General features: G+C 36.1%; 1 protein-coding gene and 1 pseudogene across 4 annotated transcripts in view; one reads left to right on the top strand and one right to left on the bottom strand.

Annotated features, from left to right (window-relative positions):
• The window catches only part of Nup155 (nucleoporin 155), a 77,427-nt gene that overhangs the window by 41,411 nt on the left and 9,132 nt on the right, over positions 1 to 26,884 (top strand). For all 4 annotated transcript variants that reach the window (XR_002396407.2, XM_021261485.2, XM_021261486.2 and 1 more), the window contains exons 20-31: positions 1,382 to 1,497; positions 6,642 to 6,733; positions 9,822 to 9,952; positions 13,063 to 13,254; positions 14,012 to 14,150; positions 14,400 to 14,535; positions 21,192 to 21,345; positions 21,541 to 21,645; positions 22,472 to 22,626; positions 24,060 to 24,189; positions 25,071 to 25,184; positions 26,709 to 26,829. Coding sequence is in view for 3 of the 4 variants with exons in the window: in XM_021261485.2 (XP_021117144.1) it covers positions 1,382 to 1,497; positions 6,642 to 6,733; positions 9,822 to 9,952; positions 13,063 to 13,254; positions 14,012 to 14,150; positions 14,400 to 14,535; positions 21,192 to 21,345; positions 21,541 to 21,645; positions 22,472 to 22,626; positions 24,060 to 24,189; positions 25,071 to 25,184; positions 26,709 to 26,829 (1,585 nt within the window). In the remaining variant the exon portion in view is untranslated. The remainder of the gene's footprint in view (positions 1 to 1,381; positions 1,498 to 6,641; positions 6,734 to 9,821; positions 9,953 to 13,062; positions 13,255 to 14,011; positions 14,151 to 14,399; positions 14,536 to 21,191; positions 21,346 to 21,540; positions 21,646 to 22,471; positions 22,627 to 24,059; positions 24,190 to 25,070; positions 25,185 to 26,708; positions 26,830 to 26,884) is intronic.
• LOC106009729 (eukaryotic translation initiation factor 1 pseudogene) lies at positions 2,095 to 5,834 on the bottom strand (annotated as a pseudogene).

The following is a 26,884-nucleotide window of genomic DNA, read 5'->3' as shown; positions in this document are numbered from 1 at the left end:
AATTTACTATTTAATACTTTGACCCATATACACAATATTCCTCTGGACTCAGCATATCCATGCATTGACATACTTCCCAGACTGCTTTAAGAAAATATCTTTTAGAACTTCATAATATTACAAATTCAGGTAGGAAGATTTCTTTAATGAATCTGGAATATGAACACAATTTATTTTAAATGTTTCTTTGTCTTAATGGAAAGGTTCAAGATATCTTCTTTTTTTGGTAATGGGTAATAAGCCAAGAGCACTGAGCTACACATCCCTGGCCTTTTATTTTTTTTGAGACAGGATCTTGCTAAGTCTCTGAGTTGCCCAGACTGCTTCAGCTTCCCAGAGTGTGGGGATTGCAGACATGCGCCAACATGTCTAGTTCTAAATGTTTTCTTAACTGTAATATTCTTTTTTTTTTTTTTTTTTTTTGGTACCAGGGATTGAACTCACAACCTTGCACTTGTTAACTGTAATATTCTTACAATTCACATTTCTAAAGGGAAGAACACATTCATGTGACATGTACAATGATACCTCGGTTGTCAGATGTCTCCAAGCTGGAACTTTCCACTACTCAAACAGCAAAGTCACACGTCCATCTTGCTGCGGACACAAAGGAGTGACGCTTTAGTCTAAGGGCCACTCTCACATCCGTCATTGTGCTTTTTTTTTTTGCACTTTATTTGTGTACAATATCATAACCACGAGTCCAAAGGAAGTTAGTGATATCAGCAGTAAAGCTAAGAGGAAAAATGTGAGAAACCATGATAGAGTTCAAGAAAGAAATTTGTTACAGTCCTGGAAAAATGAATTTATGAGTAATTTTTGAGCCTCATACCAATTATTTGGTTTTGCAGTATTTGTTAGTGAAAAATGTTCAGTTCTCAAAATTTTTGTTATTCAAACATGAATTTGGAACAAATTGAGTTTGGCAAATGAGATATCACTGTATATGAAGTTTAAGAATTGGCAAAATTAATATAATTATAGAAGTAGAAGTGGTTACTTTGATGGTAAGATGACTAATAGCTAGAAAAAGACATTAGGAAACTTTCTTGTATGCTAAAACTATTCTGTACTCTGGTCTGAATGATAAACAAGAATACTGAAAATAAGATGTTCACATAATATTTATTTTTTATTATATATAAATTATACAGCAAACTTACTGGAGCAGGTGGGGACAGATATTAGTATCCTTTGTTGACCGGTATCCAGGTCAATAAGATATAAATTGGAATAAGAAATAAATGGACTGTTTATAAAGATAGAGAACCCTCAGAGTTAAAGTTGTATATATTCAATTACACTTATGTAGAATATGCATTATTTTATAGATAAGTTTTTTCAGGGTTTTCTTAACTTGAAAATTCTTTGCTTTTTACAGATTGAAAGTAGTGTTCCCTCCCAACTGCTGGAGTCAGTACTACAAGAACTGAAAGGTTTGCAGGAATTTCTAGATAGAAATTCTCAATTTGCAGGAGGACCATTAGGAAATCCAAAGTAAGGATCAAAAGGATTAATTTATTTATTCACTTTTTTCTTGCCATTGTATTTTTTGTTGTGGACATATGATTCACATACCATAAAATTCATCCTTTTAAAGTGTGTGTTCAGTAGCTTTTACCATGTTCACAGGATAATGTGACTGTCACTACTACCTGATTTCCACAGCCTTTTCGTTATGCTGGGAAGCCCTGTGCCCATTAGCAGTGATACCTTCTTGTCTTCTCCAGTCCCTGACAAGCACTAATCTACTTTCTGTCACAGTGGATCAGCCAATTGTAGATATTTTATGTGAACAGAAGTAGGCAAAATAACCTTGTACCTTTCCTTTGGAATAATGTTAAGAAAGCATCCATTTGTATTTTATTGTATACTTTTAGATAAAATGGTGAAAACCTCTTCTGCATTTTACAGTGATGAATTTATATAATTTTTCTCACCTTACTAGAATTAGATTAATATGCATTCTAATTTTGACCAAACCTGGGACACCTGCAACATTAATTTCATTTAGTATGGGAATATTTTAAGCAGTTTTTTGAGATAGTTTATGTACTATGAAATTCATGCATTTTAAATGTTCAGTTCAATGACTGTTCATAAATACATACACGATCCACTTTTTGGAACATTTCTGTCACCTAAAAGACATGCTCTTGTCCATTTTCAGTCATTGCTTGCTTCCACCCTGGCCTTAATTACGAATCTACTCTATGTCTATGAATTTGCCTATTCTTGACATTTCATATAAATAAAATCATATAGCACAATGGCGAACCTTATAGAGGCCGAGTAACCAAACTGCAACATAGAACCCACTTTTTTATCATGAAGTGCCAACACTGCAGTTAAACCTGAATACTGAGGTTTTATTTAGACAAAACAACTGTTATCCGATGCTTGGCTGCTGAGGTGACTTGACTTGTGTTCCTACAAAGAGGGCTCTGCATGCCTGCTGTGATATGCATGCCATAGGTTCACCACCACTGTCATGTAGTGCATGGGGGCTGAGTTTGGTGTCTTGCATTTAGCATGTTTGAGGATTATGTTGTGGTATGTGTTAGTTCTTTATTCCTTTTTGTTGCCTGATAGATATGGAATTTTAAGGTCATAGACCATTTCTTCCAGAGATCTTCATCTACATTTGTACCATTTTTTCCATACAAAGTTTAATGTTGCAGATGAAAAGTATATTCTTTTTCCTCTGTAAATGATATGCCTTTATTTTGATTTTTTTTTCTGCTTTTTCTGCTTCTTTATTATTGAAATTCTGAAATTGCACCATGCTGTCTTTCAAGCTCTCAGTGAGCCTTGAGACCTAAAAACTTACCTTTGATAAATTTCTTTCATGTTGTTTCTTAATTTTTGTAGTATTCCATCTGTCCTGGTCTTTGCAGAGTCGTACTGACTCCTAAGTTTAGCCTCAGTTTTTTTCTCTCTGTCATTTTCTTTCTCTTTTGTCCTCTTGTGTTTGAGACAGGGTCTTGCTAAATTCTCAGGCTGACCTCAAACTTGCCATTGTCCTGGCCCAGCCTCCTGAGTAGCTGGAATTATAGGCATTCACCACAACACCCAGTTTCTTTCTTGCTTGCTTTTTTTTTTTCTTCCAGATTAGAGAAATTTCTAGTTGAGTTTCTTAAACATTTAACTCATTTAATCTCAGTCATTTTAAGCAGCAACTGTTGAGTCCCTGATACATTTTCTTTCTGGCCATGATATTTTTAATCCAAGAACTCTCTTTTGTGCGGTACTAAGGATTGAACCCAGGAGTTTCACAATAAGCTACATATTTAACTCTCACCACCCTCTCTTCCTCTTTCCCTCTTCACTCTGGCTCTCCCTTCCTTTCACTCTTAGTATATGTTTGTGATACACATTACTTACTTTCATCTTGGTGAATTGGTACATAGCCACATTATATGTTAGTCATCTTTATTTCCCCTTCCCTTCTCTAGCCTCCCTTCTCCCCCATTTCCCATATTCCCGTCCCATCTCCACAGGGTCTATCTCATTGTTTCCTGTCATCTCCCTTTCATTTGCTCTTTAAATTATTTATATTTTGGGTTTCTCTTTTTGATGTCAAAATAATTCATTTTTATTTTATTAGTACATGTTTGCAGTACATGATTCCATTCATCATGGGGAGTTGGTTCCATAGTGGTTGTACTAGTTTACGTTCCGACTAACAATGTATAGTAGAAGAGTTCACTTTCTCCCATAAACTCAACAGCACTTGTTGTTTTTTGAGTTCTTGATGATAGCTATTCTTTCTAAAGTAAGATGGAATCTCAACGTTGTTTTTATTTACATTTTTCTGATAAAGATGCTGAACATTTTTTTCATGTACCCACTGGGCATTTGTACTTCTTCTTTTGAGAAGTATCTATTCATTTCAAATGTTTGTTTTTTGATTTGGCCTTTCATTTTTGGGTGTCTAGTATTTGGGGGGATTGTCTTAGTTTTTTTTTGAGTTCTGTATTTATTCTAGATATTAGTCGTCTGTCGGAGGAATAGCTGGCACAAATTTTTTCCCATTCTGTGCATTGTTAACTCGATTGTTGCCTGGCTGTGCAGAAGTTTTTTGTTTTGTTTTGTTTGTTTGTTTTTGGTACCGGGGATCAAACTCTGGACCTTGCACTTGCACGGCAGGTGCCAGAACCACTGAGCTAAATCCCCAGCCCACAGAAGCTTTTTAATTTGATATAAAACCATTTGTTGATTCCTGGTATTGTTTCTTGAGCAGTAGGGGTCCTGTTTAGAAAGTCCTTGACTGAACCTACATTAAGAGTTTTATGGGACCGGGGATTTAGCTCAGTGGTTTCACCGCCTGCTGCGCAAGCGCAAGGACCCAAGTTCGATCCCCGGTACCAAAAAAAAAAAAGAGTTTTACTGTTTTTATCTTCCAGCAGATTCAGTGTTTCTGATTTTATATCTAGGTCTTTGATTGGTCTTAGTACAGGTTAAGAGATACGGGTCTAGATTCATACTTCTGCATGTAGATAACCAGTTTCCCCAACACCATTTGTTAAAGTGGCTACTACCTTTTCTTGAGAGTATGTTTTTGACTGCTTTGACAAAATTCAAACGACTGTGAATGTGCCTGGGGTTGTTTCTGCATTTATTCCATTGGTGAACATGTCCTTTTTTTTTTTTTTTTTTTTTTATGGTTCTTTTCAGTTTATTGCATGTAGGAGTTATACTAGTCCAAGGGAAAGTGGACCCCAAATGGTTACATTATACAAGCCGTGAGGTTTTTAAACTCGTGACAAGGGACAGAAGGGATATTCTACTCATTGCAAGGAAATCCTCACTTAAGTTTCAGTGAGCCACATTACTTAAAACCCATGAACCTTCAGCTGATCGTCCTTAGCCAGTCCAATCTCTACCAGGAACTGGTGTATGTTCTTGCGTTGGTCACCCTGGAGCTGGATTACTTCTCCATATTCTGGATGCTCGATTACAGTACCATTGCAGGCAAATTTCTTCTTAAATGCCTACACCAGTTTCTTTTTATCGTAGTCATCAGCGATCCCTTGGACAGTGGTAAGGGTCTTCCTGCCGTTTCTCTGTTGGATTCTTATATGGATATAATCCTCAGTGCCAGCAGGAAGCAGGTCATCACCCTTACTTGCATCAGCAAAGGGGTCGAAAGAGTGGAGGTTCTGGATAGCGGACAAACGATACTATTCCTTTTCCTCAGTGGAAATGGCCTGCGGAAGGCAGCTGCGGGAGAAGGCGGGTGGGGGGGACGGATCGCCGGGAAGCAGGGGGCTCAAGGGGGAGGCAGCTGAGTCCTCAGCGGCAGCTCAGTGACTGGGGCAACATGTCCATTTTTGTGCCAGTATCATGCTGTTTTTATCACCGTAACTTGGGCTTTTTGTTTGTTTGGTTTTGGTACCAGGGATCAAACTTGGGACCTTGCGCTTGTAAGCCAGGTGGCAGAACCACTGAGCTAAATCCCCAGCCCCATGTAACTTGGTAGTATAACTTAAAATCTGGGATTGTAATGCCTCCTGCTTTTCTCTTATTGCTCATGATTGCTTTCACTATTCTGGGTCTCTTCTGGTCCCATATAAATTTGTCCCTTTTTTTTTCTTTTTTTGGTACCAGGAATCAAACTCAGGACCTTGCGCTTATGAGGCAGGTGCAGTGCCACTTAACTAAATCCCTAGCCCTGGTTCCATATAAATTTTAGGAGTGTTTTTTCCTAGTTCTATGAGGAATGCTCTTTGTATTTGCTTGGAATTGCATTAAACCTTTATATCATTTTTGGTAGTGTGGCTGTTTTGATAATATTGGTTCTGTCGATCTAGGAACAGGGGATGTCTTTCCATTTTCTAATATCCCCTTTAATCAATCTCTCTCTCTTTCTCTTTCTCTTTCTCTTTCTCTTTCTCTTTCTCTTTCTCTTTCTCTTTCTCGAGTACTCTAGTTTTCATTATAAAGGTCTTCCACTTCCTTGGTTAGATTGTTTTAGGGTTTTGTTGAAGCTACCGTGAATGGGATTTTTGCTTGTTCCTTTCTTTCTTTCTTGGTGAGTTCATTGTTGGTATATAGGAGTACTGTTCATTTTTGTGTATTGATTTTATATTCTGCCAGTTTGCTGAATTACTAGTTAGGAGTATTACGTTGCGAGTTTTTTAGGTCTTCTACAAAGGATCATGTCATCTGTGAATAAAGATACGATATGTAGTTTGACTTCTTTCTTTCCTAATTGTATACCTTGTATTTCTTTCTCTTTTCTGATGCTCTGGATAAAATTTCAAGTACTATATTGAACAAGCGTGGTGAGTGTGAACACTCTTGCCTATTCCTAATTTTAGAGAGAAAGCTTTCAGATTTTCCCCAGTTAGCATGATATTGGCAGTGAGGTTGTCATAAATGGCTTTTATCAGTTGGAGATAAGATCCTTTATACCTATTTTTATCAGGGTTTTTATCATGAATGGTGTTAGATATTTAAAAGGCTTTTCTGCATCTATTGAGGTTGTGGATACAGTTTTAAAAATTGAATTATATACTTTAACTAGTTAAATTGTATGTTATCTGAGTTAGCTCTCAGTAAAGCTGTTATACACACACACACACACACACACACACACACACACACACACATCACAAATTCTGTAATTTCTGTTTCAGGACTACTGCCAGAGTTCCGCAGAGGCTGATAGGATTCATGCGTCCTGAAAATACTCAGCAAATGCAACAAGATCTCCAGAGGAAGTTTCATGGTAAATTATTGCTTCTGAGCAGTTATATGTACATGATTGCAATAAAGAGTTTTTTTGGGCCGGGAATTTAGCTCAGTGGTTCTGGAGCCTGCCTCGCAAGCGCAAGGTCCTGAGTTTGATCCCCAGTACCAAAAAAAAAAAAAAAAAGTTTTATTACTTAAATAGGAAATAAACAGTGGGCTGGTTTTGATAAGATCTAGTTTGATTACAAATATTTTGATTAAAATATAACCAATGTGATTGGGACAGTGTTGAAAACATTTATTTCCATAGATCTTTCAGCTTGTAGAGTTTTGTCCCTTAGGACACCAGAAAACATAATACACGTTTTTTCTTTTTTTACTGTGGTACCATATATCTACCATAAATTTACCATTTTAACTGTATTTTGTTGTGTAGCTATCACCAGCATCCATTTCCAGAACTTTTTTCATGTTTTCAGAGTGAAATTCTGTATATACACAATTACTTCCCATTTTTCCCCTATCCTCATCCCTGGCAACCGCTGTCACACTTTGTGTTATCACTGGCTTATTTCACCTAACATACTATCTTTTCTTTTTTCTGTGGTCTGGTAATCAACACAGGAGCTCTCAACTGAGCTACATCCCCAGCCCTTTTTTATGTTCACTTTGACACTGGGTCTTGGTAAGTTGCCCAGGTGGCCTGGAACTTGCAGTCCTCCTACCACAGCCTCCTGAGTATGTAGCTGGGATTACAGGACTGTGCCACCATGCCTTGCTTAGCTTACTATCTTCAAGACTCTTCCAGGATGTAAGATATGTTAAAAGTTCCTTCTTTTTTAAGCCTGAATAATACTCTGTACTATTATATGTCACACTTTGTTCATGATCAGTGGGCACTGGGTTGCTTCCACCTTTTGGCTATTGTGAATAATGCTACTCTGAACATGAGTACACAGATAGAAATTTGAGTCCCTGTTTTTGCTTTTCTAGAGATACATATCCAGAAATAGAATTGCTATATTATATGATAATCCTCTTTTTAATTTTTATCTTCAGACAATCTTGCTGCATTGCCCAGCGTGGTCTGTTGTAAATTTAGGCAATCTTCCCACCTCAGCCTCCCAAGTAGCATGTGTCCCTATATCCAGCTTATTTTTATTTTTGGTTTTATTTTTATTTTTGGTACTGGGGATTGAACTCAGGACCTTGCACTTGCAAGGCAAACGACAGCACCACTGAGCTAACTCCCCGGCCCTAGCTTATTTTTATTTTAAGGAACTGCCTGTTCTTTCCCATAGCAGCTGTATCATTTTGCATTTTCACTAGCAGTGTAAATAGGTTCCAGTTTCTCAACATTTATTTCAATATATAATAGCCATCTTAATAGAAGATATCTCAATGTGATTTTGGTTTGCATTTCCCCAGTGCACTGTAATACAACAACACACACCACTACCACCACCGCCACCCCACCAGGGATTGAACTCTCTGCTTGCCAGGCGGCATGGTGCCACTGAGCTACATCCCTGGCCTGTGATACAACTTTTTGTAAAGCTATGAATCAAATATTTGGCTGTGTTTTTCATCTGTTATAAATTCTAACAAAGAAAGAACAAGAGAAATCCTCATAGTCATCAGTTGTTCCACATATGAATTAGAATAATAAATTTCACTTAAATTTCCCCTATTTAATTTTTTCGAAGTTCTTTTGCCTTCTGTTAAGAGTCAGGTATTCTGGCTGATAAAACTTTCTTAACTAAGATCCAGCCATTTCTTTTGTCCAAAGCTACTTTCTTCCCTTCCTGCTGGCCCTATCCTATTCACCATTTCGTAAATTCTTTTTTTCAGAACTTTTTTTTTTTTTAAAGTGCTGGGAATTAAACCCAGGGCTTTGGACATGCTAAGGAAGCGCTCTACTACTGAGCTACAGCCCAGCCCTACTCAAATATTTAAAATCTTAGTACACACATAAAATATACACTCATAATTGAAACAAAATTTCCTACATAACTCTACCTGTGTTTTGTGGTACCTGAGATTGAAATCAGGGCCTTTGGACTAAGCTACATCCCCAGCCCCTCCCTGCCTTTTTTTTCCTCCCTGAGATAGTCTCTTAAGTTGTTAAATTGCCCACAGCAGGGTCAAACTTGTGATCCACCTGCCTCAGCCTAGCAGAGAATTCGTCTACCTGCTTTACACTCTTAATGTTTCTTTCCTTTTTTATTTTATTCTACTTGCTGTCTAAAAATTGATTATTTTAGATGCTATCGAATAATGACTTAATTTTGATAAGTGTTATAATGACATTGTTATTACTCAAGGAAATGTCCATTTTATTAAAGAAATGTATAATATAACTAAATACACAATATAAAGTATATAGGACTAAAACAACAGTATGTAGGATCCACTTTCAAGTAACTTAGTAAAGAAAAAGAAGAGAACAAATTAAAAAGGGCTGGTACGGGGCCGGGGATTTAGCTTAGTGGCACTGCACCTGCCTGGCAAAGTACAAGGTCCTGAGTTTGATCCCCGGTACCAAGGTTGGGGGGAGCTGGTAAAAACCTTGAAAATGCAAAGTTGTGTCATGACTGACTGAATTGATTTCATGAACTACCAGTGTATATTAATTCAGAGTATGAGAAATTCATTCTTGGGCAGACTTCACTGTGCTTTCCAGGAGACCATGTTTAAGGATGTTTATTGTATTGTTTTAGGAGCAAAACACTAGAAAAAATTTAAATTCCCTTTTTGTGGAAAATGGGCCAAATTGTGGTATACTTACATGATGAGAAATATTCAGCAATAAAAATAAATGTACTTGATTTATATTTATCAATATGGATAGCCTGTGAACATATAACTATGTGGGGAAAGCAATGGTGTAATTCTTAAAAGCAAAGTAATGATTTTATTTCTTATGTGCACTTGCACAGATGACCACGTATATAGCATGAGAATGAAAACTTGAGTACAGCAGCTATTGATCTTGGTTGCCCGTCATGGCAGGGGAAGGACAGTGGGGATTTCAGCATTAACTATAGTTATTATTTGAAATAGAGAAAACAACAGCTCAGTCCGTGTTGTTTTATGAAACTTCATTAATTGTATTTTGTCTTTAGAGGCTCAACTGAGTGAAAAGGTTTCACTTCAGGCAATTCAGCACTTGGTTCGAAAATCATACCAAGCTCTGGCGTTATGGAAACTACTTTGTGAACATCAATTTACTGTCATTGTAGGGGAACTTCAGAAGGTAAGGTTTGTGTTTTTTTCTTTAAGATCATAGCATTAGTAGTAAGTTTATTTTCTTTTATATGAGTTTTAATCTTACTCTTGGATTTAAAAACCATGTAGGTAATGATAAAGTTTATTATGTAGGAAGATTGCACAAAAATGTGAAACTTAAGGAAACAATTTTGTCAAAGTCACAAATTTTTTAGTGTGGGAACTTTATATCTGTTATGTGAATGAAATTTTACTCTATCAAACATATATATTTTTAAAACAATGGGTTCTAACCTTTATTTGGGTTACAGATCTCTTTGGGAATCTGATATAAACTTTCTCTCCACACCCTTAGTGAAATACATATAGAGACATTCACATAAATTTATTCCATATAAATTTGAGGAGTCCAACCTATATTAAAGACTCCTACTTTACAGATTTTTTTTTTTCTTTTTTTGCGGTATGAGGGATCGAACTCAGGACCTTGAGCTTGCAAGGCAGGTGCAGTGCCACTGAGCTAAATCCCCAGCCCGGTTTGTACTTCTCTCACTGTCTTCATTTGTATCTTTTTTAAGCATAATTATGATTGATGTTCATCTAAATGTTAGATAGGATCTTTGGGGGAAGAATGTGTGTATGCCTTTTGTTGTAAACATACATAGGAAGCAGAGCAAATACAAGAAAACTTAAACTATTTGCAAATATTTATTTCCACATATATCTGACTAATTTTAAACATTTTCAACATTTTGCCCTTTTTAATCTGTCCTCTTTTCTTTTTCTTTACTGAGTTATTTGAAAATAGATCCTACACATTATTTTATTCCTATATACTTTATATTACGTATTTCTTTAATAAAATGGACATTTTCTTGAATAATAACAATCTCATTATCACTCAGATTAAAAGTAGTCATTTGATAGCATCTAAAAATAATATTTTCTGATTGTCTTACCATATTAGTTCATTCAAATTAGGATCAAAACAGTTGATTCACTTCCCAGATTTAATTGTCATTTCTTGTAAATCTCTTTCAATCCAAAACAATCTTTGCTTCTTTTTTTTTCCGCCTTGCTATTATTGCCTTGTGGAAATCAGATCATCAATCTTTTTTTTTTTTTTTTTTTTGTGGAACCGGGGATTGAACTCAGGACCTTGTACTTGAAAGGCAGGCAATAGGGCCGCTGAGCTCAATCCTTGACCATGGATCATCAATCTTGTAAAATGTTCAGCAGCCTGAAGTTGTTCTTTTATCTTCCTTACAGTAAACTTGTTCTCCTATCACTTGCATTTTCTATAATTTATTCCCCCCACCCTGGCACTGGGGATCGAACTCAGGACCTTGCACTTGTGAGGTAGGCATGGCGCCACTGAACTAAATCCCCAGCCTTTACATCTTTTATAAAATGAAAGTTAAGTCTAGATAGGCTTGATTAGGTTCAAGTTCATTTATCTGAGGAAGAAAAGAAATCCCCAGCCCACCCACAGATGGGGTCTTGCTATGTTGCCCAGGCTGCTTCAGACTCAAGATCCTTCCATCTTATCCTCCCGAGTAGCTGGATTATAGAAATTCTTCATAGGTAGTGGTTTGTATGTAATAAGACACAAGAGCTTTGTTTGTCCTACTTTTTAGTCACACTAAGATTGATTGCTCGATTCCAGAGGTAAATCCAATATTGTAAATTTTTCAATTAGGTTCTAATCAAACTTTGGTCATTTGTTGGTAATCACTGTCTGAATTGTTTATTTTATTTAGAATTAGAAAATGATAATTTTCTAAACTACAATTTTTTCCACAGTTATTGACTGTAATTCTATAAAAAATAATTTTTCCTTATCTTCTAGGGATATGTGATTACCCTGAATTCATAAGTCTTAACTCTTATGTACCAGTTTTCAAACTTAGAAGTGATCCTCACTTGTTTTCATTAGTGTCATTTGAGTGAGGTTTGGGTTTTTGTTTTTTGAGGGGTTTTTTAAGGCACATACTTTTTTTCCTTTTTGAAAATTGATCCTATTTGTTTAGTTATGAAAGCCATTTTCTTTTCCATGATAGGTAGAAAAATGATTTTCGAGTGACAAATATCATGTAGGTAGTTTTTTTAACCTAGATATTGTTTGGGATCCATCATCAAAGCTTCTTTCTTTGCATTACCAATTATATGCTCAAAGAATGCAGATTAAGTGATTGATCAAAAATTTGAACACACTTTGGGTATTTGTTGAAATGTGGAAAAGAGAAATATCTGCATCATTAAACAGAATATTTTACTGTAATATAAATCACCATAGTACTTTAGAACTACATATTTTTTTAAATGCAGATCTAACTCCAGTGTTAGAAGGCCTCAAATAATAGAATTCTAACATTATTTAGGAAAAAATAAAATGTAAGTTTAATATTTTTTAAAATATAGCCAATTGGGCCAGGGATTTAGCTCAGTGGTTCTGCCGCCTGCTGCGCAAGTGCAAGGACCCGAGTTCAATCCCCGGTACCAAAAAAACCAAAAAAACAAAAATATAGTCAAGTGATTGTATTTTCCTGATTACAGCTAAAGACAGGTGACCTGGCTGAAGTTTTGACTTCATCTTCCTTATTTGTAAACTGAGAGGTTTTAATTAGACCTACTGTCAGTTGTTCTCCAACTCTAAATGATTTTATGCAAGGTGCTAGAATTGTTTCTATAGGGAAGGGGATGATAAGAATTAAGATGTGTTATGTATATGTACCAACTCCACACAAGGAATGGAATCATTATGTATAGTACTGCAAACATGTACTATTTTTTTTTTAAAGCTGAAAAAAATATTAAGAAAAAAAAGAAATGTTTCTATAGTTTAGTATTTTTTCTTATTTTTGGTGCTTGGTATTGCACCCAGGGCTTCATGTATGGTATGTAAGCACTCTACCACTGAGCTACATGCCCCAGCCCTATTTTGAGTTATATACTCTGTTATTGTTTAGGTTATTAAAAATTTCATTCTGTGTAGAAATGTATTTCTACAACTTTTTTTTTTTAATACCGGGGATTGAACTCGGGACCTTGCGCTTGGAGGCAGGCGGAGGAATCACTGAGCTAAATTCCCAGCCCCTCTACAATTTTGACAGAAAAGATTTTCTCTTATCCTCCCAGGAGTTTCAAGAGCAATTGAAGATCACCACCTTTAAAGATCTGGTAATCAGGGATAAGGAACTCACAGGGGCATTAATTGCTTCTCTTATCAACTGCTACATCAGAGATAATGCTGCTGTTGATGGCATTAGCTTACATTTAAAAGACATCTGCCCACTTCTGTATAGTACTGATGATGCAGTTTGTTCTAAGGTATGATGTTTTGTTAATTCATTGTATTTTATAAGATGTTTCATGATATGCTGAAAATCACACTAGAATGGGAATCAGGAACTGTCATGGTTTACTTAATATATAACCTGAGCAGGATTTTTTTTTTTCCTTGGTACTGGGGATTGAATTTAGGACCTTGTGCTTGCAAGGCAGGCGCACTGCCACTGAGCTAAATCCCCAGCCCCTCAGCACGGTTCTTAATCTGTCCTGGCCTCAGAATTCTCATCTAAGAAAGGGGGTTGAAATATATGAAATTTTAAAACCCAAGTGTACTCTTTGAAGTTTCTCATATAAAGAATCTTTGGTAGAATTTTTATGCCATCTTTAAAAAAAAGAACATTTAGAAATTAAGGAAATTAGGGAAGTAATCTCTCTCCATAGAATATAAGGAAAATCTGTAATGAATTAGAGTTAATGGAGCAATTTTTATCGATCCTTTCCTACAGGTGGACACATAAATCAGTGTTGCACTGACTGCCTGCTGACCAATAATGTATTGATTAGATAGAATTACCAGACAGTCTATCTTGCTTAACATATTTGTGAGAGGAATTAAGAATAGGTAGGATGTTTTTTGTCAAAAACTTTTCTGCCTAAAATTAAGAAGTTTGTAGATTTATTATTTTTAACAATGATAAACCACATATAAATTTTGACATACACTAAAACTTGTGTTGACAGCATCATCTGCTTGTTTTCTTTTGTATCTTTTTAAGTTCTTGTCATCTCATTCTAGGCAAATGAGCTTCTCCAGCATTCTCGACAAATTCAAAGTAAGACTGAAAAAGAAAGAATGTTAAAGGATTCATTGAGGGAGTATCAAAAAATCAGCAATCAAGTGGACCTTTCCAGTGTTTGTGTTCAGTATAGACAAGGTGAAAAATGTGCTTCATGTATTTTACTTTGTTCAGAGGATAAATAACAGTGTGTGAATTAAGCAAGGCAATGATGAAGAATCTGGTTCTTCCCAAATCTTCCTTCAGATCAGTGGCCCAAGTGATATCTTGAAATATGTAACTTTTTCCCCCTCCTGGTCTGGGAATTAGATCCAGGTCCTTGTGCTTGGGAGGCAAGTCTCTTACCACTAAGCTGCACCCCTGTTTATCCTTTTTCTTTCTCATTAGTGCGCTTTTATGAGGGAGTAGTGGAACTCTCTCTTACTGCTGCAGAGAAAAAAGATCCTCAGGGTCTTGGACTTCATTTCTATAAACATGGAGAACCAGAAGAAGATATAGTTGGACTTCAGGCTTTCCAAGAAAGGTGAGTTCTAGTCCCGTCCCAGAGTGTCATCTTTGGTCCGGGGATTTAGCTCAATGATGCCTCACACCTGCCTCGCAAATTCAAGGGCCTGAGTTCGATCCCTGGTACCAAAAAAAAAAAAAAAGATTGTCATCTTTACAGAGACAGACTTTTTCTTTGTATAAAGTTGGGTTTTTTTTGGTACTGGGGATCGAACTCGGGTCCTTGTGCTTGTGCAGCAGGCAGTGAAACCGCTGAGATAAATCCCCGGCCCTTTTGTGTACAGTTTTGATTGATCTTATCTGGGAAATACTATTTTGAGTACACCACCTATTAAAATTTGATTATGCTTTTACTTTAAAATAACTTACTGTTTCATCAAGGCCTGCATCAGGGATTCTTTTTTTTTTTTTTTTTTTTTTGGCAGAGAAACAGTTACAATGTTTGTTTTTTTAAATATGTTTAATAATGTATGTACAGAAATTGTCACAAATCATACTTTTATAGTGGAATGAATTTTCACAGAGCATAGCCATGTAACCAAAAGCCAAATGCATAAATGCCGCCAATCACATCTCATTCTTTTTTATCATTATTATTATTATTTTAGTTTATTGGTTCATGTGTGTAGTGCATCATGTTTACATTCCTGTTGTTTTTTTGTTTTTTGTTTTTTCAGATTAAGTTTAATGGTACATTTTAGCTATACATAATGATCACGTTCATCAGGGAGTTTGTGAGAAGTTGGTACATGTATATAATACATTTTAATTCCTTTTCCATCCCCTTTCCCTTCTCTCCCTCCCCCCTCCATCCCTTGATCCCTTTCCTTTTTATTTAAAAAATTTTTTTGTTTTATATGTTCATAGTACATAATGTGACATTCCTTGTGTGGAGTCGGTACATGTACCTAACACATTCCAATTCCTTTTTTTCATCCCTTATCCCTTGATCTCTTGATCCCTTTCCCTTTGAGAATGATCTCTTCTCTTGATCCCATCTTTTTTTTTTTTTTTTTTTTTTTGGTACCAGAGATCGAACTCAGGAACTTGCACTTGCGAGTTAGGTGCCGGAACCACTGAGCTAAATCCCCAGCCCTTGATCCCATCTCTTGATTCCTTTCCCTTTTAAGAATGATCTCTTCTTGCTTCTTATTATCTGTCTTTTAATCTGCCTTTTATTTTGCTCTCTACTTTTACTTTGAGTTTCTCATATAAGAGAAACAATAAGATACTTAAACTTGTGTGTCTGATTTATTTCACCTTATATTATGGTTTCAAAGTACATTCATTTTCCTACAAATGACTCAAGTTTATCCTTTTTTTTATTGCTACTGAGTTTTGTGTTTTTTTGATACAGGATCTTGTACTTGCGAGGCAGGTGTGGTGCCACTGAGCTAAATCCTGGCCCAAGTTTATCCTTTTTTATGTCACAGTACTACTCCATGGTGTGAGATACCACATTTTCTTTATCTCTTCATCTAGTGATGAACATATAGGCCACTTCTAAGATTTAGCTATTATGAATTGTGCTGCTATAAATATGAGTATGCATGTAGCTCTGTAATATGATACCTTTAACTCTTTGGAAAGATACCTAGAAGGAGAATACCTGGGTCAAATTGAATTTCTCATTTTAGGTTTTTGAGGACTCTTTATACTGATTTTCATAGTGGTTGTACTAGTTTACATTCTCACCAACAGCATAGAATGATCCCTTTTTTCCCTGCAGCTTCTCCAGCATTTGTTATTATTAGATTTCTTGATAATGGCCATTTGTTACACGGTAAGATGGAATCTCGTTGTTGTTTTAATTTGCATTTCTGTAATGGACAGTGATGGGCATTTCTTTATGTATTTATTGGCCATTTCTACTTTGTGAATTTTCTATTCATTTCACTTGCTCATTTTTTTCATTAAGTTTATTGGTGCATTTTGGGTATAAAATACAGTTACATTCATAATTGGGGTCGTGTATCACTTGACCATTTTTTTATTGGGTCTTCTATTTGGGGGGGGGGTCCTGATTTTTTTGAGTTCTATCACATGTAATATTCTAGATAGGAGTCCGCTGAGAAATCGCTGGGAAAAATTTCTTCCCATTCGTAAGGTTGTCTTTTCACTCTGTTCTTTTGCTGTGCAGAAATTTTTAAATTTAATATGATCCCATTTGATGATTCTTTGAATTATTTTCTGTGTAACTGGGGTTCTCTTCAGAAAGTCCTTGCCTGTGCCTGTGACTTCAAGAGTTTTACCTATCTTTTCTTGTTTCTGATTTCATATTTAGTTCTTTGATCTTCTTTGATATAAGTTTAGTACATGGTGAGAGAGATGGGTCTAGACTCAGTCTTTTCCATGTACATAGCCAGTTTTTCTAATACCATTTATTAAAGAGGCTATATCTTTCCTCCAGTATGTTTTCCTAACTCCTTTGTCAAAGATCAAATAGTCAGATGTACTTGTTTTTGCATCCTCTCTCCTGTTCCTTTGATTCACATGTCTGTTCTTGTGCTAGTATCATGTTGTTTTTACCATAGTAACTTTGTAATATAACTTCAAGTCTGGGGTTATGATGCCTCCCACGTTGTTCTTTAGCATTTTTCATTATATTCTGGGTCTCTTCTGGTTCCATATGAGTTTTAGGATTGTTTCTCCAGTTCTATGAATGAAAAATGGCATAGGAGAATTGGAGGAAGAGGAATGGAGAGGGAGAGAAGGAGAAAGGGATTAAAAAAAGAAAAAACAAGCTGTGGTATGTACATGTAACCACCCTCCAAGATGATTGTAAATTGCATGAACTACAAATCTGTACTAATAAAATTAAAAAAAAATTTTTTTAAAGAATGCTGTTACAGTTTTGATTGGGATTGTGTTAAATCTGCATATCAATCTTGAAAGTATGGCCATTTTGATTATATTGGTTCTGCCTGTCCAGAAACAGGGGATATCTTTCCATTTTCTTTTTTTTTTTTTTTTTTTTTGGTACTGGGGATCAAACTTGGGTCCTTGTCCTTGTGGAGCAGGTGGCGAAACCATTGAGCCAAATCCCCAGCCTCTTTCCATTTTCTGATGTCCTCTTTGATTTCATTTTTTAGAGTACTATAGTTTTTTGTACAGGCCTTTCACTTCTCTTAGTTTAATTCCTAAGTAACCCATTTTTCTTGGTATTATTGTAAATGGTATTGTTCCCCTAATTTCTTTCTCAGTGGGTTCATTATTAGTGTAAAGGAATGCTGTTTATTTTATATCCTGCTGTTACTGAATTTGCTTAATTCTAACTTTTTTTTTGCCATGTAGAGGATCTTGTCATTTGCAAATAATGTTTTTTTTTGGGGGGGGGTGGTCTTTTGGTACCAGGGATCGAACTCAGGACCTCATGCTTGCCAGGCAGGCACTGTGCCCCTGAGCTAAATCCTGGGCCCCATTGATAATTTGACTTCTTTCTTTCCTAATCCCTTTTCTTTTTCTTTCCTAATTGCTCTTGCTAGTGTTTCAAGTACTGTGTTCAACAGGAGTGGTGATAGAGGACATCCTTGTCTAGTTCCTGATTTTAGAGGGAGAGCTTTCAGCTGTTCCCCATTTAGCATGATGTTGGCAGTAGGTTTGTCCTAATGGCTTTTATTAGTTTGAGATAAGGTCCTTCAATACCTATTTTCTTCAGTATTTTTGTCATGAAAGGATGTTGGATTTTGTCAAAGGCTCTTTCTGCCTCTATAGAGATTATCATGAGATTTTTGTCCTTGCTTCTACTTATGAGATGTATTACATTTATTAATTTACATATATTGAACCAACCTTTCATCCCTGGGATGAAGCCTACTTGGTCATGATTTGTGATCTTTTTCTATAATTCATTGCATTCTGTTTGCCAGTATCTTGTTGAGGATTATTCATTAGGAGGATTGGTCTATAGTTCTCTTTTTTTGGTTGGCTCTTTCTCTGGTTTTAGAATCAGGGTAATTGATGATAATTCCAGGAATGACATTGGGAATACTCCTTCCCTTTCAATTTCATTTAAAAGCTTGTGGGATATTAGTTTTAGAACTTGCCTAAAGTTTTTGGTAGAATTTGTCATGAACCCATATGGACCTGAAATTTTCTTACTTGGTAGGGTATTTATTAGTGCCTCGATTTCATTGCCTGCTATTGGATTATTCAGGGTTTTAAGATCTTGCTTTAATTGTGGTAATTCATATGTATCTAGGAAACTATCCATTTCCTCTGAATTCTGCAATTTATTGGTATATAGGTTTATGTAATAGTTGGTAATGTTTTTTATTTCAGCAGTGTCTGTTGTGATTTTACCTTTTTCATTTGTAATTGCATTGATTTGGGCCTTTCCTTTTTTGGTTGGATTGGCTAAGGGTTTGTCTTTTTTTTTTTTTCTTTCAAAGAACCAACTCTTAGATTCATTGTTTCTTTGTTGTTTTGTTTTTTGGGGGGGGGGGTCTCAATTTTGTTGCTTTCTGCTATGATCTTTATAATTTCCTTCTTTGTATTGGATTTGGATGGTTCTTGCTTTTCTAGGACCTTGAGGTGCATCATTAGGTTATTTATTTGGGCTCACTGCATGGGCATTCACAGGTATAAACTTCCCTCCTTGGACTGCTCTCATTGTGTCTCATAGATTCTGGTATGTGATTCTGGTATTACTGGCATTATCCTTTAGTTCTAGAAACGGTCTTTATTTCTTCCTTGAATTCATTGTAACCCATTGTTAAGAGTATATTGTTTAGTTTCCATGCATTTTCATAATTTCTGTTTTCTTTTGTTGATTTCTAGCTTTGTTGAGTTATGGTCTTGAAAATATGCATATTATAGGGCTGGGGATTTAGCTCAGTGGCACTGTGCCTGCTTTGCAAGCTCAAGGTCCTGAGTTCGATCCCCAGTATCCAAAAAACAAGAAAATATGCATGGTATAATGTCAGCTCTTTTACATTTACTAAGGCTGATTTATTGGGGACTGTGTGGTTCATTTTGGAAAAGTCCCATGTGTTGCTAAAAAGAATGTGCATTCTGTTGCTGTTGGGTGGAATACTCTAGATATCTACAGATATTCCTAATTTAACACATAACCTGTTAAACAACTGTTTGGAATTCCATCCTGGGCCTGGTGTTCGGACTGATGACTCACAGCTCCAATTTTTAACCTGTCTTTTTTTTGTACAGTTCTGTACATCTTGTTGATAGAGTGAGCCTCAATGTCTTTTTTTTTTTTTTTGGTACAGTACACAGTACTGTAATTTTTGCTGATTTTTACTGTATAGTACAGTGCTGTAGTTTTATGTTGTGTTATACATTACAATACTGCATGTAAGAGTTATCCAAATAAAAGCAAAGTCATCGAGTTGGAGTTTCCTTTGACCATTTTTTTATTCTCAATATCATAATGTACATACTATATGCAATTACTCATTTAGCGACCAATTCCTTTAACGACTTAGTCACAGGAACAGAACTGGATCATTAAACGAGGAGTGCCTATAGCTATTGTATTTTAGGCACACTCACTAAGCATTTTGTGCAAATAAACACAGCATTCATGAAAAGACAAATGTCTTCAATATATGAATTATTTCTACCATGTCTGATACTGGGGGAAAAATAAACTACCTGACTTTTTTTAATATTGGGGCAGTATCCAAAATATTTTGCCTCAGGAGCTCAAATGGGTTGTTGGACTTAATGTCAACAGTTGTGGGGTCTGGTTGTTCCCTTCTCTTCCTGGTGATTACTTTTTCCAGGATTGGGTCAAGTGGTTAGTGTTTGCCCCGGTTCCCTGTGCTATGCTCACCTGGCAGGGGTGCCACTCCTCTGTTGCAGGTCTGCTCTCTCATATAGGGAGAGGGTTGCAGGAATTCTTATTTTAAGCCTTGAGATAAAATTTTATTCTGAAAAAAAGTTGCCTTTTTTTTTTGGAGGCAGGGTCTTGCTATATAGTTCAGGCTGGCCTTGAACTCACTATATAGCATAGGCGGTCTCAAACTCATAGTGATCCTCCTGTCTCAGCCTCACAAATTCTGGAATTACAGGTGTACACCACCATACCCAGGTGAAAACAATCCTTAAAGCCTTATAAATGTTTTTGAAACTCCGTCTGTGTTTTTTTTTCTTTTTTACTATAAATTGAACCCATGTCCTTGTGCATGCTAGGCAAACACTGTTGCTGAACTACATCCCGAGCACTTTTTTATTTTGAAATGGAGTCTAACTGAATTGCCCAGGCTGGCCTCAAACATGTCTTTTCTCAGCTTCCCAGGTAGCTTGAATTACAGGCGTGTGCCATCCTTCCTGGCTTTTTTTTTTTGGTACAAACTCAGGACCTTGCATTTGTGAGGCAGGTGTGGCGCTACTAAGCTAAATCCCCAGCCCTTGTATTATTTTTAATATTAAATATATACATATATTTTATTTTATTTATTTATTTATTTGGTACTGGGGATCAAACTCGGATCCTTCCGCTTGCAAGGCAGGTGGTGGAACCACTGAGCTAAATCCCCGGCCCCTATACATATATTTTAGTATATGTGCTGCCAAAGTGAGCACTCCTATACATATATTTTAAATCATGCTGAAGTTCTTGTGCATATTTTTTTTTCTTGTATGTATTTAAATAAAGTAAATCAGTTCCTTTCTGGTTAAGTAATATAATTGCTCCCTTTCCATTCTTTTCCTCAGACTACAAGCTTATAAATGCATTACAGACACACTTCAAGAACTGGTAAATCAAAGCAAGGCTGCTCCTCAGTCTCCTAGTGTACCCAAAAAGCCTGGTCCTCCTGTGTTATCATCTGATCCTAATATGCTGAGTAATGAAGAAGCAGGACATCATGTAAGAAATCATAGCATATTTTCATTTTGAAAGTATACTGGTTTAGAAGTTCTGCACTGTGGTACATAATCATCTTGGGAAAGATAGAAATTACCATTTAAGAATTCTTTAATTCTTGCTTGGGGTTTAGGGCAAGATATTGGGATGTCCAGCAACCAACCCTTTTTGCTAATTTTACTATTTTCTTTATTTTAGTTTGAACAAATGATTAAATTGGCACAGCGATCCCAAGATGAGCTCTTTAGTATTGCCCTTTATAACTGGCTAATACAAGCTGACCTTGCAGATAAACTGCTACAGGTAAAAAATATTTTTTAGTAGAATTGTTAACGTTCACTTAAATTTAAAGTAGCATAGCTCAATGAGTTAAGCTTATATATAGTTATAGAAAATTCACTTTTGCATTGCTTGTCATTAGGTATTACTATAAAACAAGTCAAAGGGCTGGGGATTTAGCTCAGTGGTTCCGTCACCTGCCTCTCAAGCACAAGGTCCTGAGTTTGATCCCCAGTACCAAAAATAAAAAAAAAATAAAATGAAACAACCAGGTAATATCTTCTTCTAAGAAGCAAAGTAGATTGTTGCTTTAATATTCTAGAAGGTGATTAGGGTAGTTTACATTGTGGAGTAGAAGTCATTGCATTATGAATTAGGAAATCTGAGCTTTGTCTTAATACTGTCATTTAGTCATTTTACTAGTCTTAAGTTTCATGTTCCTTGGTCTATAAAATGAGTACATGGCATTTAATAATTTCAAGAGTGCTTTTGAGTTCAGAGTCTGGGAATCAGTATCTGTTATCAAAGTTTATTATAAGTTGTTTAATGGTAAATTTTTTTTTTTTTGTACCGGGGATCGAACTCAGGTCCTTGTGCTTGCACATCAGGCAGTAAAACCACTGAGCTAAATCCCTGGCCCCAATGGTACACTATTTTTAATCTAGTGTAGTTGTTACAGAAACTCATTAATCACACAAAAATTGCTTTCTTTTTTGGTGGTTATGTTAGTTTATAATTTTGCTTTGTTTTCATAAAACAAGGCACAACTCTAGTTGCTTTAAACATATTTTCTATTTAAATAGTACCTAAGTGTTCAGAAAATGTTTCTGAGTAATTGTGCACTTTCTAGATTGCCTCTCCGTTTCTAGAGCCATATCTAGTCCGAATGGCCAAAGTGGATCAAAATAAAGTTCATTATATGGATTTACTATGGAGGTATTATGAGAAGAACAGAAGTTTTAGTAGTGCTGCTCGTATTCTGTCCAAATTGGCCGACATGCATAGGTATGAGATAATATTTTCATTGTGAAGAGTGATTGCAGACCAATTTACATCCAGATTTTACGCATTAAATAACTTACTCAGGTTATATATAAGTAGAATTTTTAGACCTTTACTTGAATTTATCTAAAGTTTAGTTTTCTTTTTCTTTTTGTTGTAATAATATATGGGAAGTACTAAAAGAATACTCACTAGGTCTTCATTATTCAAACTAAAATACTCTAAACCATGTCTTTAGATTCTCCTAGTAACAACAGTTGATTATCATTCGTAATTAAAAGAACAAAAACTGCCTTACAATGGTTTTATCATTTTAAATGTTTTACTAATTCCAGGCAAATTTCATCTGTTCCCATATTGGTTTAAATTAGTGAAAAAATCTTAGAGCATTAAGAAACCTGTTAAGATAAGCATGGGAGTTTTTAATTAGATTATAATATCAAAAGATCATTTAATAAAATATTGGACCAATCATTAATTTGTCCCTCTTTGTTTTTTTTTTTCCGGTACTGGGGATCGAACTCAGGTCCTTGTGCTTGCGAGGCAGGCAGCGGAACCACTGAGCTAAATCCCCAGCCCTGTCCCTCTGTTTTAATGCAGAATTTTTGTGTGTAAAAATACTGTATAAGTGCTATTTCTGAAAACTAAGCATTCGTAAAGTTAGCAAGAGAAAGTATTAAGTCAGACTGTTGAGAATGGTTGCTGAAAGAGTTCACTTATGGTGGCAGGTGTTTATAAGCCCAGCTCCTGAGGAGACTTGACACACAAGGATCACTTGAGCAGGAGTTTGAGGTCATCCTGGGCAATATATCTACTTGTCTCACTGGTAGAACATGTGCTTAGTGTGTGTAAGACCTTTGGTTCAGTCTCACTCAAGGAAAAGTTCATATCCTCCCCCCCAAAAAAAAATTTCATTTATGGCAGTTAGGAAGTATTAGTGTGTATGTGTGTGTGAGTCCGCACATAAAATTGTGCTGTTGTGGGTCTTTTCATTGGACCTAAAGCTTTCTTGGTTTTCTTATCCTCCTTAGGGGTGTGTGTGTGTGTGTGTGTGTGTGTGTGTATACACACACACACACACACATTTTTTTTTTTGATACCCACATATATAAAACTGAAGTAGGCCGGGGACTTAGCTCACTGGTTGTGCCACCTGTCTCGCAAGTGCAAGGACTTGAGTTGTTCGATCCTTAGTACCAAAAAATCCTGAATTTTTTTAATAGGAAGCTACTTTTTAGATATAAATATTTCTTTAGTTATCTAAAATTGTGAATCTCTTATTAGAAATCTAAAGCAGATTTATTACCTAAAATATGAATTTTTTCAAGCTTCAGGTGGCCTTTTTTTGTTCATTTGGTTTAAAATAGTGTGTTCAACTTGACATTTATATCTTTAGTCCTTAAGAAATAACTAAAATTCAAGGTTTTTCCTCTTAGCACAGAAATTTCACTTCAGCAACGACTAGAATACATTGCTCGAGCCATTCTTAGTGCCAAAAGTTCCACTGCCATTTCATCAATAGCTGCAGATGGCGAATTCCTTCATGAATTAGAAGAAAAGATGGAAGTAAGTACTAACAATACTTAAGGCATATCTATGTACAGTAGTACGCACATAGTTATTCCCTTTTCATATCTTCCTTTGGTCAGTCATAGGTCTATTCAAGTCATTATTCTAGTCTCTACCTATGTGTATTCTTTTTTATGTTTGGGTATAAATCTTAAAGAGATTTTTAAGGATACCAGTACTTGAGACATGAAACATTGCAGTAACATCTGAGTTTTTTTCTGTGGAATTTCTGTAGGTTTTTTTCTACCTGTTACTATAGCAAATGGTTGATATTACAGTCACCATGTATTCTGGGAGCTAATAAGTAAATGCATGGAATAAACTAAACTGCCTTAAATAAGAGATAAATAAACTTAGAATTGTCTAAGGCCTGTTTTTTTTTCCATAGAAATCAGGTGGGTATTCCTAATCAGCAGATGGCTTTTCCTCCACATGGTTGATTTAGGGGCCCAAGTTCTATTTTCTGGCCTTACCATTCCCTAGGGCCTTTGCTTTATCTGACAGAGAACAGTAAAGAAAAGTATATGAGAAGCACATTCACTTTCTCAAAAATTATGGCCCCAACATGACAAACTTCCACTCTCATTCCCTGAAGAGAATTTAATCATATGTCTGTCCCTTTTTGTGAAGCAATAAGTCCAGTCAAACCATTTGTGTGGCCATAGTCATGGAAGGTAATAATGTGGCTGGACAGCAAAAGCTGTCTGCTACAGTACACTTCCTGTGTCTGTCATATTGAAATGGTGTCTCTTATCTGTTTTTATATGCTATTTTTATTTTAGCAAATTTAAACTCAGATTCTAGGGGTCATTCTTTTAAATACACATTGATTTATCATAAAGAAATTAAGATATCCCCCTGTTTTCTCCCCAAACTAGGTTGCCAGGATCCAACTTCAGATACAAGAGACACTGCAAAGGCAGTATTCTCATCATTCCTCTGTACAGGATGCAATTTCTCAACTGGATTCTGAGCTAATGGATATAACTAAGGTAATAATAAGTTTTAAAAAAACAAAACAGGTAGTTCCTATAATGGTCACTGGTCACTTTATTTCCAGAAATTCCTTGTTTGTTTTTTATTTTTCTTTTTGTTTCATGGGAAAGTATAAGCAGTTTCTACAAAATAAAAAAATCCATCCTTGGTAGCTTGTGAGTGTACTGGCGGATCGTAGTTGCTTTTTCTGACTCCTAGAAAAGCCTAAGATGCTCCTGCCAGGCCAGTAGTGTTAAAGAACCTATCAGCCTCACGTACAAATATAAAAGCAGCCATTTACAGCCTTGCTTCTTGCCTTGGAAAAAGTAACTTATCTTTGCTTAACTCTTCAACCCTCTCCTTCTTAGTAATTCTTTCTTCAGTTATTCTTAGGCATAATTCCAAGTATCCTACATTACCCTTGGATTTGTCATTATTCTCATGATTCCTAACCCATAGTTTAGGCTACACTAATTCAACAAGAAATATCATTGTAGCATCTCCTTCCCAGACAACAGGAAAGGCATACATATTAAAATCTACTTGAAAATTGTCTTCATTCACCATTTTTCGATTGGAGTTATGACTATCTTCATATAGGTTGAGCACCCCAACCCAAAATGCTCCAAATCTGAAACTTTGAGCACTGATATGACACCTCACGTGGAAAGTACCATACTTGACCTCATTTGCTGAGTCACTGTCAAACGATGTTATTAGAAATATTGTAGAAAATTATCAGGCTATATGTAAAAGGTATATACGAGACAGATGAATTTCATGTTTAGATTTGGGTTCCATCCCAAAGATGCTATACATATATGCATATGTTTTAAAATCTGAAACACTTTTGTTCTTAAGCATTTTGCCTGAAGGATACTCAACCTCTAGCATAGTTTAAATACTTTAGATAAAATATTTGATGATTATCTTTAATTTTGAAGGAGTGTTACCAGGTTTTGGGATGCTGTAGTCTCCTTCTGGAGGTGCTTTCTAGGTTCTTTCTGTCCTAAGCAAAGAATTGGTCAAGACAAGCACAAACGGTAGCAAAGTTTATTCAAGATAGGAAAAGAAAACTGCAGAAGGCTGGAGATTTAGCTCAGTGGTGCCACCACCTGCCTTGTAAGCACAAGGTCCTGAGTTCAATCCCCAAACCAAAAAGAAAACTCTGCAGAGCTAGTTTGGGCGAAGTAAAAGTAGGAAAAGAAGTACACCCCACAGTGTGAGGGTGGGCCACTGGTAAGAGAGAACACAGTGGCAAAAACTCAGTGTGACTGTCCTTTTTGTATCACCCACTCCTCAGGCTGATGTCAGGTCTAGGCCATCCTGTCAAAACACTGCTCATGTTCTCAAGAAGTCCATGTGCAGGGCTTTGGGAACTGTTCTGCACATATGTCCTGGGATTTTGTAATTAACAGGCCGTGTCTACTTCCCCAGCCAGCTTTTCCACGCCCTAATTTCCTATCTCAGGAGTATTTCACTGTTAAACTCTGAATGTTGCACCCTGGTTGGATGTTTAATTTTGGGATTTTCTCCTACAGCTTTATGGGGAGTTTGCTGACCCATTTAAACTTGAAGAGTGTAAGCTTGCTATAATTCATTGTGCTGGTTATTCAGATCCTCTACTGGTACAGACACTTTGGCAAGATATCATAGAGAAAGGTAAGTGCTCATATATAAGTAGATTAGTATACATTATTTAATGACTTGGTGAAGG

Source organism: Heterocephalus glaber, unplaced genomic scaffold, assembly GCF_053883595.1.
Source record: "Heterocephalus glaber isolate CG9 unplaced genomic scaffold, H.glaber_assembly_v1.0 deba00001538, whole genome shotgun sequence".
Classification (NCBI taxonomy): Eukaryota; Metazoa; Chordata; class Mammalia; order Rodentia; family Bathyergidae; genus Heterocephalus; species Heterocephalus glaber.
Note: the sequence above shows the minus strand (reverse complement) of the source record. Positions and strands in the feature narration are given on the sequence as shown.